Consider the following 14,595-nt stretch of genomic DNA (forward strand, 5'->3'; position numbering starts at 1 on the left):
ATTTATTTGATGTAGTCACTTTTGACAGCAGCAACTAAGGGGTTAAACAGATATGAATGGTGCCAACACCGATCATTTGTGATACAGCAAGTTGTCAGATATAGTGGACAGCCGACAGCTGCTGGATTGTCACCTATATGAGGATGATATTCCCTTATATCTCAGGTCAGTAAATATACGTATTGGCTGTCATGAAGGGGTTAAAATTTGGCACCCAGAAAATTAAAGGGGTCGGCAGCCATAAAAATAGGCTGGTGGCCCCCCCAAGCAGTGCCCGGAAGGGCAGATTAGCAGTCCGGGGCTGTGTACATTACATGTCGAGTGTGGGTATATGAAACGGGCTCAGGAGCTGAGCTCACTTTATACATGGCAGATACTGGCTATGTTGTAAAAAAAAAAAATTTGGTTATTTGATTTGTACCCTTCATGTGTAGCCTTCATTCGATCTAATACAAAATTGTATTATTTTAGTCATACAGTAAAGATTGTAAGAAAAAAAATCAAACCATCAATATTACTGTTTTCAGTCACCTTGACTCTCCAAAAAATGTAACAAAAGGCAAATAAAAGCACTATGTACCTACTCACAAAAAATCAAGACCTCTCAAAACTCCATCAAAGGAAAGATACAAACCTTATGGCTCTTGAAAAAAGGAAAGAAAAAAAAGAAAGTGGAAAAATTAAAATTTTCTCCTTTACCTTTTTTTCTGTTTACACTGTTGTCATGATGTGCATGATGATTTTCATAATAATGTGATTAGTTTTTTTTTTTTTGCTTAAAACTATAATAATTTCGGACAACAGTAACATAGGCTTTCTTTTAAGGTAAGTTTTACTATCACATTTTGGAAAACTATATGAAACAAAAGATATAAAACCTTTCTGAAATATGCATTCGAAATGTTAAAAAAATCTGTTAGAGGGAATCTGTCAGTAGGATCATTGAGGTTACCACCAGTCACTGAGGCTGCATTCCCAGCCGGGAAAATGAACTGCAGTGACCTCGGTGAGATCCCTGCTAGCACAGTAAGAAAATCTAAAGGTGACACCAACCCCACAAATAACCCCACTTGCAACCGCTACAGGGCAAGTAGAATGAGCCGAGTTAAGCACGAGAATTGGCATCTAATAGATGCGCCTTTTCTGGGTGGCTGCGTGCTGCTATTTTTAGACTATCCATTTTTAGCCCCTTATCAGCCTGAGAATACCTGCCCCAGCTGTCTGCTTTAGCTTGGTTGGTTGTCAAAAATGAGGGGGACCACACGCCGTTTTTTAAAATTAATTATTTAAATAATGAAAAAAATCTAGCTAACGCTGACAGCTGAGGGTTGCAGCCCCCAGTTGTGAGTTTTGCTTGGCTGGTTATCAAAAATACAGGGGAACCCACTCTGGCATGTTTTTTTTTTAAATTATTTATTTAGAGCCGGATGATGAATACTCTCATCAGCCGCCTCCTGCTCTCACTGTTATTAACGGCAGCAGAAGTAGGCTGATGATAGCAGTAGTCCAATCAGCCGACACCAGTGACTGGAGGTAAACTATTTACCTCCGATCACAGCTGCGTGCTCACGCTGTCATTTGACAGCGTGGGAACCATGGCTGCCTGTCCGGCAGTAATTATTTTACTGCTGATCAAAAGTAATGTTTGCCATGCTGTCATGCACATGACAGCGCGACAATCACCCATTTTTCCGGGGGGGCCGAACCCGAACAGTAACATGAACTGCCTGGTGAAGTCGGTGTCTGTGCCCAAACAGTAGGTGTTTACGGTTCGGGTTCGCCCGTCTCTGATAGTAATGTAAGAAGACATGTAAGATGAAATGTATATTATAGAGTTGCAAGAATAGGTTGGGAACATGAGCTAAGGAAAATCCTTCTCAGTGTGTTGTGACTGTCTGTGTACAGTATTTACTTAGAGACACAGATTAAAGCTTTAGAAACAGCCATGTCCTGCTTCTGCAGATTTACCCTTTATAAGTAGTTATGTCCTCTTTCTTTGCCCAGGTTGCATAATACACAGGTACTTTTTGTTACATTGGTCAGAAATAACTATATTCCTTGTGAAGTAAAATGCAGGTTCCTGATGGGAGGTGAGGTCAATTCTCACATTATTTATGTTTTGCTGACTTAGTTTCGATTGGGCTGCATGGGTGAATTAAATCTGCATAATTGCAATTTTTTTATTGAATTTAGGTGAACTGATTTCCCCATGATATTATATGGAACAGTCAATAAAACTAAATAGGTCAAATCCTGCTAGATCTGAGCACAACACTCCACTTTGCCATTCAGATGCTGTAAAGTTTCAGCTCTCCCCTCACTGTTGGTACAAAGAGAATTTAACTAGATCTTGTGCTTACTGTGGTTAAGTGAAAGTAAAACCAGTACCCTATAATGCTGATGGAAATCATCTGATTTGACAATTTAAAGGTAACTTGTTACGTCCCAAAACTTTATTAACCTGCAGATATGGGACTAATTTTCTTTTTAATAGCGTTCCAATACTGCCCCGCCGCTGAACTGAAGGCCTGACTACCAGGAGGAAATAAACTTTATTCTTCCTGGCAGCCTTCAGCTTTCAGTCATAGAGTCGCGGCCAGTGCACCTTCAGTCACAGCTCATTGCATAGTGAGCAGCCCCTGTAGTATGTTGGTGTTTTCTTTTATAAACAATGATGGTGCAGTAATTTAGTTCAGCCACTGGAGGTCACTTTTGAGTAACAGCCAGAAAACTCTGGAAATAGGAAATAAAGACTCGAGATTTTCCCGGGTTGATGAGGAGAAAGGAACCTGTTTGGAGAGATGGAGAGGAATCCAGCTCCTGCAGCCTTCTTGTTTGGACAGTGTGATTCAGAGATAACAGCTCCTGTGAGTAAACTGATAAGTGTGACTGGTCACCGACTGTGTAGTTAACTAGGGATAACTAGATAGAAGTCACAGCCTATTCAAGGACACTCTTGTTATTAAGGATTGCATATGAATTGAGAAAGACTGTGGATTCTTGTGTATCAAGATTTTAGCTGTGAAATATTACTGGAACGGATTGGGAACATCTGCATCTGTATCAGAAGATTTGGAGACCTGGGAACCTGTTTTACTCTTGTGGCTGGAAGTCTGTATAACAAGTTCAGTTGTTTACTGTTAAGTATAGTCTTGTGAAGGTGTACGCTCTTGAGTGCTCACTCATAAGACAGTGCACTATGTTTATACTGTGCTGGTTTAAGTGATTAATTGGGTATATATATATATATATATATATACTAGCTGAAGAGCCCGGCGTTGCCTGGGCATAGTAACCAACTGTGGTTAGTTATAATAAATTATAATGATTATATTGCACATAAAAACATTTCACATCATATATTCAACACTACAGATTTGCAAACGATTACCCAAGTAATGATAGTATTCTATTTTCAACTCATTCAAGATTTTTGGTTTTTCCTTTCGGTGCAAAGATGAACAGATTTTTGGCAGTTCCAACTCTTGAACAGACCACGTAAAGTTGACCATGAGAAAAGCATGGAGATTGCAAATCGATCCCTACTACTTTCAAGGACTGTCCCTGAGCATTGTTAATGGACATTGCAAATAGCAGTTGAACTGGAAACTGGAGGCGTTTAAAATAAAAAAACAAATCAGATGGAATGAGTGGAATTCTTGGAATGAAAATGTCCTCTCCTTTGGCACATCCTGTTTCTGAGCTGTGTATCTAACCCTATCCTGTGTGATAATGTCTGCTGAGCTGTATACCTCATCCTCTCCTGTGTGATACTTTCTGCTGAGCTGTGTATCTAATCCTATCGTGTGTTACTGACTGCTCAGCCGTGTATCTAATCCTATCCTGTGTGATACTGACTGCTGAGCAGTGTATCTAATCCTATCCTGTGTGATACCATCTGCTGAGCCGTGTACCTAATCCTATCATGTGTGTTACTGACTGCTCAGCCATGTATCTAATCCTATTCTGTGTGATACTGACTGCTGAGCCGTGTATCTAATCCTATTCTGTGTGATACTGACTGCTGAGCCATGTATCTAATCCTATTCTGTGTGATACTGTCTGCTGAGCCCTGTATCTAATACTAATCTGTGTGATACTGTGTGCTGAGCTGTGTATCTAATCCTATCCTGTGTGATACTGTCTGCTGAGCTGTGTATCTAATCCTATCCTGTGTGATACTGACTGCTGAGCTGTGTATCTAATCCTATCCTGTGTGATACTGACTGCTGAGCCATGTGTCTAATCCTCTCCTGTGTGATACTGACTGCTGAGCTGTGTATCTAATCCTATCCTGTGTGATACTGACTGCTGAGCCATATGTCTAATCCTCTCCTGTGTGATACTGACTGCTGAGCTGTGTATCTAATCCTATCCTGTGTGATACTGACTGCTGATCCATGTATCTAATCCTATTCTGTGTGATTCTGACTGCCTAGCAGTGTATCTAATCCAATCCTGTGTGATACCGTCTGCTGAGCCGTGTATCTAACCCTATCCTGTATGATACTGACTTCTGAGCCGTGTACCTAATCCTATCATGTGTGTTACTGACTGCTCAACCGTGTATCAGCCTATCCTGTGTGATACTGACTGCTGAGCCATGTATCTAATCCTATCCTGTGTGATACTGACTGCTGAGCCATGTGTCTAATCCTCTCCTGTGTGATACTGACTGCTGAGCTGTGTATCTAATCCTATCCTGTGTGATAGTGGGCTCCCCCTGCTGTCTGTGTCAGAGGGTGGTCTGTGTTGGCACGGTAATAAATTGTGTTATTTCCAGCTTTACAGAAGGACGATAACACCATAGAAATGATAAGAATAAATAGGCCAAATTGTTTGGTGAATATTTGGTGCAAAATTTTGTGGCTGTAGCTGCGACGGTGCAGATGCCAATCCTACACATACACACATACATACACTTTTTCCCCATTATATACCTAGGGGCAAAATTGTTTAGTGAATTGGACCGTGCGGGGTTAAAATTTCACCTCACAGCATAGCCTATGACGCTCTCGGGGTCCAGACGTGTGACTGTGCAAAATTTTGTGGCTTTAACTGCGACGGTGCAGATGCCAGTCCCGGACATACACACATACATACTGTACAAACATACACACACACACACACACTGAGCTTTATATATTTTATACATATATATATATATATATAATTTAAAAGGTAAACGGTACCCGTGGCCTATTGTAATTTAGCCAGGTGGCTTGTGTAAGATTGTATACCTGAGAGTGAAAAGTAACTTGTCACTCAACTTAAGGGTCCATAGAAGAAAATGTTATTATGCAGTCTGCAAAACGTTTCGGCCTACATGGCATTCATCAGTCCGCTTGCTTAAATGTATTGTGGAGAAATGGGGAGACTCTGTGACGAGACAAGCTGCAGAAACCGCGTCCAGCCTGACGCCCATCACCACTGACCTCCCATGCCTCATAAGGACCTGCTATACTACCACACAGCAACTAATATAACTACAGAGAAACTGGTAACAAGCCTTCTTTTCAACGTAACAGGTTCTTCCTACAAGTATTCGGAATTAATATACAATACTAGGGAGCCGGACAGCTCACCTACAAGTTTTCCATTACATTAGGAACTCACGCTTGTTCCCCATTTCTCCACAATACTTTTAAGCAGTTGGACTGATGAAGGCCATGTTTTGCAGACTGCATAATAAAATTTTCTTCTATGGACCCTTAAGTTGAGTGCCATGTTACTTTTCACTATTAATCTTTGGTTTGGGTAACCTACTTGCACAACCTGCAGTAGTGCCACGCTATATAATACACTGTATACCTGAGAGAACCACGTGTCACAGTCGCGGTAGAACCCCGTATAGGCCCGTCACGGTTAAGGGAGGGGGTGGCATAGTTCTGGGGTAGTCTGTTTCCTGTCTGTGAAGCTGGCACTTGGGATCTCTCAGACTGCATAATTTGCTTTGTGTGGTCTGTGGCTGTTGTGGCCCATATTTTGTTGAGAGATAGAATCCTGTTATTCTTTGCATTGGTTATAAAGAAAAGTTGGTGTAATTTTACATTGTGTTCTGAGTCGTTCATAGCAACGCCGTCTTCCAATCCCGAACAACGACTGGCATACCGACCGTTACACCCCCTCACTGAATGACAGCTGGCACAGCAGTGCATCAGTACAGACTGAGCTGTTAGTCGGTGCCTGGGCGTGGTTATAGCTTTTGTTCGCTTTGTACAGAACAGTTACTGAAGAGCCGCTCTGGACACAACTCTATGACTAAAAGCCTAAGGCTGACCGGAGAAATAAAGTGATTTCCCCTTGGCAGCTGGCCCTCAGTGTAGCAGCCGCCCAGCTTTAGAATGCTATTACGTTACAGATTAGCTCCATATCTGCAAGTTAATAGCTGGGACTTGACATGTTCCCTTTAAGTAAGTGCAAATAAAGCAGAAGAGAAACTTTTTGCATGATATGCTGTTCTTACAGCTGCAGGTCTGTGCTGCTGAAAAACATTATATTTTAGATCACATAAAGTATGTGATCGGCCAAAGAATAAATTTTAGCTGATCACTGTCTTGTTTGCCACCAACAGAGCAAAGGAATCCGCACCACCAAGACACTTTAGATACCGACACAGGCTCCTTGTGCTAAGGCAAAAGTCAGATTCTACACTTGAAAATCCTTCGGGCGCTCATCCAAAGAAAACAACAGTTTTCAAATCACCATACGTAGGAAGATGAATGGCACTCACCGATACAGTGTTCATTTTAGGACATGATCACATATCAAAGTCAAACATCAGAAAAAAACTCTGTCTGATACCTGATATCTGATACCTGAGCATCAGAAATACTCTGTCTGATACCTGATATCTGATACCTGATACCTTATACTTGATACCTGATATCTGATACTTGATATCTGATACCTGATACTTGATACCTGATACTTGATACCTGATACCTGATACTAAAGTTGAGCGACTTTGGTCGGATTGGGTTTCATGAAACAAAATTTATTTCAAATTGAACTGGTCCGACTAGGGCAAAAAAAAGTCGGAGTTTCGTCCAAAACCCGACCCCAATGCAAGTCAATGGGAAATAAAAGTTGGCATTGAGCGGATGACATTCATAGAAACTGTAAATTTGTTGAAACTGGTCACATGAATAAGGGGAAATGACAGAGGATCAAATACCTATGGTAAGGCAAGCTCCTCCCCTCAAAAACCCCTCATGACAACAAACAAAGTTGAAATTCTTTATAGTATAAAAACACAAAAAATTGTTATACAAAGAATAAAAAAACAATTATATTGCAAACCAAATCAACCTGAGGAGAAAAGCAGCAGTTAGAGAAAAATAGATATATCCAACCTATCTTTGAAGCCGGTGGAATTCAGCGCACCTGTGTGCATTATCCACCCGACTTCTCTTCTAAGTAAAATACTGTGCTGATTGCCTCCTTGCAGTGGTAAACTTACTTTTTCTATACCCACAAAAGTTAGAACATTGGGATTCCCTCTGTGTATATCCCTAATATTATTTATCAAACGTGGTACTCCTTTACCTGTGCTAATAGAATTGAAATGCTGGTGTCGGTAGATGTGAAAAGCCTCTACCCGAAAATACCGCAGGATACTAGGGTGGTGGTTATTAAGAACATTTTGGATACAACCGGGAAGACTTAAAAGAATTAATAATCGCATTTTTTATTTCATTTCTTGTAAAACTACTCGTGTAGCATATGTGATTTTTTTTGTCCCTGCAATTTTTTTTTATATAGGTAAAACAATATGTATGTGAGGTTCAGGGAGCATTTCAATTTTATTAGTATAGGTGAAGGAGTACCACGTTTAATAAATCATATTAGGTATATACACGGAGGGAATCCCAATGTTCTAACTGCTGCATTTCTCCTCAGGATGATTTGGTTTTAAATATAATTGTTTTTATTTATTCTTTGTATAACAGTTTTTTGTGTCTTTATATTCTAAAGAATTTCAACTTTGTTGTCATGAGGGGTTTTTGAGGGGAAGAGCTTGCCTTACCATAGGTATTTGATCCTCTGTCATTTCCCCTTATTCATGTGACCAGTAGAAGCGCGTCTGTGTGCGAAACGGCCGTCGTCATTCCTGCACCTCTGTTCCCATTCTCCCGTTGAAGATTTTTCAATAAAATTTCAAATCCTGACCAATGAGTGCTATTCATCTTTCTACGTATGGTGATTTTGAAACTGTCTTGTTTACATTTGCGAATCATCGTATCTGGTGTTCTTACAGTCAACTATCACCAGTGTAAATGTTCCGTAACAAACTGAAATTAAACTGATGTGTATATGCAATTTAGTCATTGCTTAATAATATTTACTTCTCTTTTCCTGTTTTTAGGCATGAATGAAAAATCTACAAAAGGAAATCTCCGCAAGAAAATAGCTTTCACATCTATTAAAGAGCTAATAAAAGTGAAAAAAGCATGTCAGTATATTGGATTTTAATTTTTTTGTAATTCCTAGCATTTTTGTTACGGCGATTGAAAATGGGCCTCCATGAAAAATCTGCTGATAATCTCACTGAAAGCTGCTGCATAGGAAATACATTTCCTTACCACAACCAGAAGAATCCATTTTTTAAAAAGAAACTGAGACTTATTAGAATACTGGGTCTTTTACTCAGTATAACAGCCATAAGCACTTTGTCCACTTCAGTTGGTGCCTTTTTAAAGATAGAGCTCTACAGCAATGACTTGACCAGTGCTACAAATAGCCATACTCCGATGCAACGGCATCAACGAAATCTAATGGACTTTGTAGAGCAAAACCAGAATGATACTCCTGGTTCCACTATTTCCATGAACTATAAAAATGAAAAAAATAAATCTACTTCCAAGGGGGAATACCCAGAAGACATTTTTTCTTTAGAAGACAGAAAGAGGGGTGCTGTTGTGCTCCATATATTTGGAATGATTTATATGTTCATAGCACTAGCTGTAGTTTGTGATGAATTTTTTGTTCCTTCATTAACAGTCATCACTGAAAAACTGATGATTTCTGATGATGTGGCAGGAGCAACTTTTATGGCTGCTGGTGGATCCGCCCCAGAACTGTTTACATCACTAATAGGAGTATTTATATCTCACAGCAATGTTGGTATTGGAACCATCGTTGGATCAGCAGTATTTAATATCCTCTTTGTAATTGGCATGTGTGCTTTATTTTCTAAGGAGGTGTTAAACCTCACCTGGTGGCCACTCTTTCGAGATGTGTCTTTTTATATTGTGGGATTGATTATGCTCATATCTTTTTTCTTGGACAATTTCATCCAGTGGTGGGAGAGCCTCATGCTTCTCATAGCTTATCTAACATATGTTACCTTTATGAAGTTCAATGTCCAAGTAGAGGACTGGGTGAAGAGGAAACTGAGCCGGAACAAGGTTGTTAAGGTATCGTCTGCTAATTCTGAAGGAAAGGTTGGTTTTGCTTAAGTATTTGATTTATTAAATATTGTACAATATCAGGGGCTAAAAACATGAAATCTTTATATATATATATGAATGTATGTATGTGTGTATCACCAACCAAACACGGAGCATCTTTCATTTCACCAGAGCTGTTCAAAAGAAGCTCAGCTCTGATTGGTTGCTATGATCAACAGTTTTCCTTGCAACCAATCACTAAACATCTCTCATTTCACGAGAGCTGGTTAAAAGTAGCTGAGCTGTGATTGGCTGCTAAGTTTTCCCACTTGACAACACCTCAGCAGACACTGACATGGTGGGAGAAATCTAGCATCCCCAGGAGCATAAGCTCCCAGCCATTGTCTGCCCCCCAGAAAGGAGCACAGAACACATGACAGAAACGAATCCCCCCTCCCGTGGATCAATGGTATGTAAGTTAGGGCAAATCCACTCAGCGTTTTGGTACTGACCCCAGGCCTTTCTTAAAGGGATCTCCGGTATGGAAGGCAGGGCAAATCTATCCAGTGCTTTGGTTCTGACCCCATGCCTCTCTTAAAGGGATCCTCGGTATGGAAGTCAGGACAATTGCCTTCAAATGCTCTGGTACTGACCCCAGGCTCTCTTAAAGGGATCTCCTGTACGGAAGTTAGGGCAAATCCCTCGACGCTCTGATTCTGACCCCAGGGTTCTATTAAAGGGATCATTGGTATGCAAGTCAGGGCAAATCCATCCAGCGCTCTGGTTCTGATCCCAGGCTTTCTTAAAGGGATCCCCGGTATGGAAGTTAGGGCAAATCCACTCAGCTCTCTGGTTCTGACCCAAGGCCCCTCTTAAAGGGATCCCCGGGATGGAAGTGAGGGCAAATCCAATCTGCACTTTGGTACTGACCCCAGTCCTCTCTTAAAGAGATCCCCGGTATGGAAGTCAGGGCAATTGCCTTCAAATGCTCTGGTACTGACCCCAGGATCTCTTAAAGGGATCTCCTGTACAGAAGTTAGGGCAAATCCTTCAGCGCTCTGATTCTGACCCCAGGGTTCTATTAAAGGGATCATTGGTATGCAGGTCAGGGCAAATCCACTCAGCACTCTGGTTCTGATCCCAGGCTTTCTTAAAGGGATCCCCGGTATGGAAGTTAAGACCGTTCCACTCAGCGCTCTGGTTCTGACCCCAGGCTGACGGGATGATGTGAGATATTAGGGGTAGTAGTCCGGTGGCTCTGGCTGACGGGATGATATGGGATATTAGGGGTAGTAGTCCGGTGGCTCTGACGGGATGATGTGGGATATTAGGGGTAGTAGTCCGGCGTCTGTGACGGGATGATGTGGGATATTAGTGGTAGTTGTCCGGTGGCTCTGGCTGGCAGGATGATGTGGGATATTAGGGGTAGTAGTCCAGCGGATGTGACGGGATAATGTAGGATATTAGTGGTAGTTGTCCGGTGGCTCTAGCTGACAGGATGATGTGGGTTATTAGGGGTAGTAGTCCGGTGGCTTTAACGGGATGATGTGGGACAATAGTAGTCCGGTGGCTCTGGCTGATAGGACGATGTGGGATATTAGGGATAGTAGTCCAGTTGCACTGGCTGACGGGATGATGTGGGATATTATAGTGAATGTGGCTATGCAGAGTGGGCAGGGCTATACACTCATTTTTATCTAATATATAAAGCTCAAAGTGTGTATGTATGTGTGTGTATGTCCGGGATAGGCATCCGCACCGTCGCAGCTACAGCCACAAAATTTGGCACAGTCACACGTCTGGACCCCGAGAGCCTTCCTAAGCAATGTTGTGAGGCGAAATTTTAACCCCGTGCATTCCAATTTACCAAACAATTTTGCCCCTGTCTACATACTGGGGAATAAGTGTGTGTGTGTCAAGCCTCGCCCCGCATTATGATGTCATAATGCCCCTATTTGCATAATGGGGAAACAGTGTGTGCGTATCAAGCCCCGCCCCTCATTATGATGTCATAATGGTTGCCATGGCGATGCTGATATCATAGATTGCAAGCCCCGCCGCTCATTATGATGTCATAAAGGTTGACTATGGGATGGAGGATGTGTGATGGGTATATGGGCACTGGACTATGGGATGGCGGATATGTATGATAGGTATATGGGCACGGGACTATGGGATGGAGGATATGTATGATGGGTATATGGGCATGGGACTATGAGATGAAGGATGTGTGATGGGTATATGGGCACGGGACTATGGGATGGCGGATATGTATGATGGGTATATGGGCACGGGACTATGGGATGGAGGATATGTATGATGGGTATATGGACATGGGACTATGGGATGGAGGATATGTATGATGGGTATATGGGCATGGGACTATGGGATGGAGGATTTGTATGATGGGTATATGGGCACGGGACTATGGGATGGAGGATATGTATGATGGGTATATGGGCATGGGACTATGAGATGGAGGATATGTATGATGGGCATATGGGCACGGGACTATGGGATGGAGGATGTGTGATGAGTATATGGGCACGGGACTATGGGATGGCGGATATGTATATGGGCACAGGACTATGGGATGGAGGATGTGTGATGGGTATATGGGCACTGGACTATGGGATGAAGGATATGTATGATGGGTATATGGGCACGGGACTATGGGATGGCGGATATGTATGATGGGTATATGGGCACGGGACTATGGGATGGAGGATATGTATGATGGGTATATGGGCATGGGACTATGAGATGAAGGATGTGTGATGGGTATATGGGAACTCGACTATGGGATGGCGAATATGTATGATGGGTATATGGGCACGGGAATATGGGATGGAGGATATGTATGATGGGTATATGGGCATGGGACTATGGGATGGAGGATATGTTTGATGGGTATATGGGCACGGGCCTATGGGATGGAAGATGTGTGATGGGTATATGGGTACGGGACTATGGGATGGCGGATATGTATATGGGCACGGGACTATGGGATGGAGGATATGTATGATGGGTATATGGGCATGGGACTATGGGATGGAGGATATGTATGATGGGTATATGGGCATGGGACTCATATATATATATATATATATAAAGTTGAGTGTGTGTGTGTGTATCTGTATCAAGCCACGCCAACTCCACTTTGCCCTTCCCACTGGCAGCTGGAGAGCAGGGTTTCAGAGGGAAAGTGCGGGACATGGGTAGAGAGAGGAGCTGCGAGGGAGAGAGCGGGGCACAGATGAGATCAGGGCTGCGGAGGGATAGAATGGAACGGCGCATGGAGAGTGGGGCTGTGGAGTGTGAGAGCGGGGCTGTGGAGGGAGAACGGGACACGGATGAGAGCGGGGATGCGGAGGGATAGAATGGGATGGTGCATGAAGAGCAGGACTGCAGAGGGAGATAGCGGGACAGCGGGTGGAGAGGGGGCTGCAGAATGAGAGAGCGTGATGGCGGGTGGAGAGCGGGGCTGTTAAGGGAGAGAGTGGGACCAACAGTTAGTTACTATGCCCGGGCAACGCCGGACTCTTTAGCTAGTGTAATATAATTTTAATAAGGACAGGTACAGTATGAAGTAAATAGTATTTCAAGGTACTCTTATTTTTTGCTATTGAAATTTATGCTCCAGTATGAATTGTAAAATGACAAATGTTCAACTACTGTTTTCAGTATTAAACTGTATGATATTGATGCAAATATATTAAGCATACCATATGTTCTAATTAACATTGCTGACAGCAATGTCTACTGTGCAGCATTTTTGTTGCGGGTTTATGTTCTAAACCTGTTGTGTAAGTTGACAGACACAGAAGGAGATTTAACAAGTGGTTAAGGGTATATAATATAGTGGAGTGCCAAAAAGCCTATAGACTATAGACAAGGTAATCCTTCACTGAGTGATGTTAAATAAAGTCAGTGAATTTGTAGCAGATTGCTTCAAATCTTTTTTAATATATTGTTTTTTTTAGAGAAGCCACGTGCAGAAGCATGTGTGTGGTGCCTTTACAAAATCTCTCAAAGACACCGTTATTTCACAATACAGGAAGGCAGTTGCACTGTCTTCCTCCATATATTTTATATCTTAATGCTTCTAGGGAATAATTCCCCTGTAATTTGGTAATATGGTATCCAATTGAACATTAGCTCCCTCGCCCCGAAGCCTGTTTTCACCTTCTTGACCAGGCCAAATTTTATCATTTTGATCAGTGTCACTTTATGTGGTAATAACTCTGGAACGTGTCAATGAATAATGGTGATTCTGAGATTGCTCTTCGTGACACATTGTACTTTATGTTAGTGGTAAATTTAGGTAGAAACTTGTTGCAGTTATTTGTGCAATTCCGAATAGCTGTAGCGCTTACCGAATAGCTGTATCGGTAACCTGGATACCTCAAGGGCCCCCGATAATCAGCTGTTCTTTGCCGCAGCTGCATGTGCTGCGGCTGTGTGACAGTCACAACACATGCATGGAGAGCCTGTTTGTTGGGTAAGTGCTATAGCTATTTGGATAAGAACTTATCTGAAGCTGTTCGATCAACCCTAATCGTTAACATAAATAGGAATATGTAGTCTTAGTAAAATTATATGGCACCCACAGAGGCAGAAGGATTTGCACAGAACATCTGTGGTTAGTTCGCCAATCTATGTAACAACTTCCCCTGAAAAAAGAGTGTGCAAGTGTACCTAGAAGAATTGATGCTGTTTTCATGACAAAGTGTGGTCATACCTAATATTGATTTGACTTAGATTCCTTTTTGTTCATTCACTTTGTATTTTGTGTACGTATGTGTGTGTGTATATATATATATATATAATTCTATATATACAGTTGTGGCCAAAAGTATTGACACCCCTGCAATTCTGTCAGATAATACTCAGTTTCTTCCTGAAAATGATTGCAAACACAAATTCTTTGGTATTATTATCTTCATTTAATTTGTCTTAAATGAAAAAACACAAAAGAGAATGAAGCAAAAAGCAAAACATTGATCATTTCACACAAAACTCCAAAAATGGGCCAGACAAAAGTATTGGCACCCTCATCCTAATACTTGGTTGCACAATCTTTAGCCAAAATAACTGCGACCAACCGCTTCTGGTAACCATCAATGAGTTTCTTACAATGCTCTGCTGGAATTTTAGACCGTTCTTCTTTGGCAAACTGCTCTAGGTCCCTGATATTTGAAGG

General features: G+C 41.9%; 1 protein-coding gene across 7 annotated transcripts in view; it reads left to right on the top strand.

Moving 5' to 3' along the window:
- Window positions 1–14,595, top strand: part of SLC24A2 (solute carrier family 24 member 2) — a 469,645-nt gene that overhangs the window by 69,266 nt on the left and 385,784 nt on the right. For 6 of the 7 annotated variants that reach the window (XM_073542706.1, XM_073542707.1, XM_073542705.1 and 3 more), the window contains exon 2: window positions 8,369–9,446. In XM_073542706.1, coding sequence (XP_073398807.1) covers window positions 8,517–9,446 — 930 coding nt within the window. In that variant the 5' untranslated portion in view covers window positions 8,369–8,516. The remainder of the gene's footprint in view (window positions 1–8,368; window positions 9,447–14,595) is intronic. The other variant, XM_073542708.1, reaches the window with a different exon arrangement.

The sequence above is a fragment of the Dendrobates tinctorius genome, unplaced genomic scaffold (assembly GCF_039654945.1).
Source record: "Dendrobates tinctorius isolate UK_male_01 unplaced genomic scaffold, ASM3965494v1 ptg000128l, whole genome shotgun sequence".
NCBI lineage: Eukaryota > Metazoa > Chordata > Amphibia > Anura > Dendrobatidae > Dendrobates > Dendrobates tinctorius.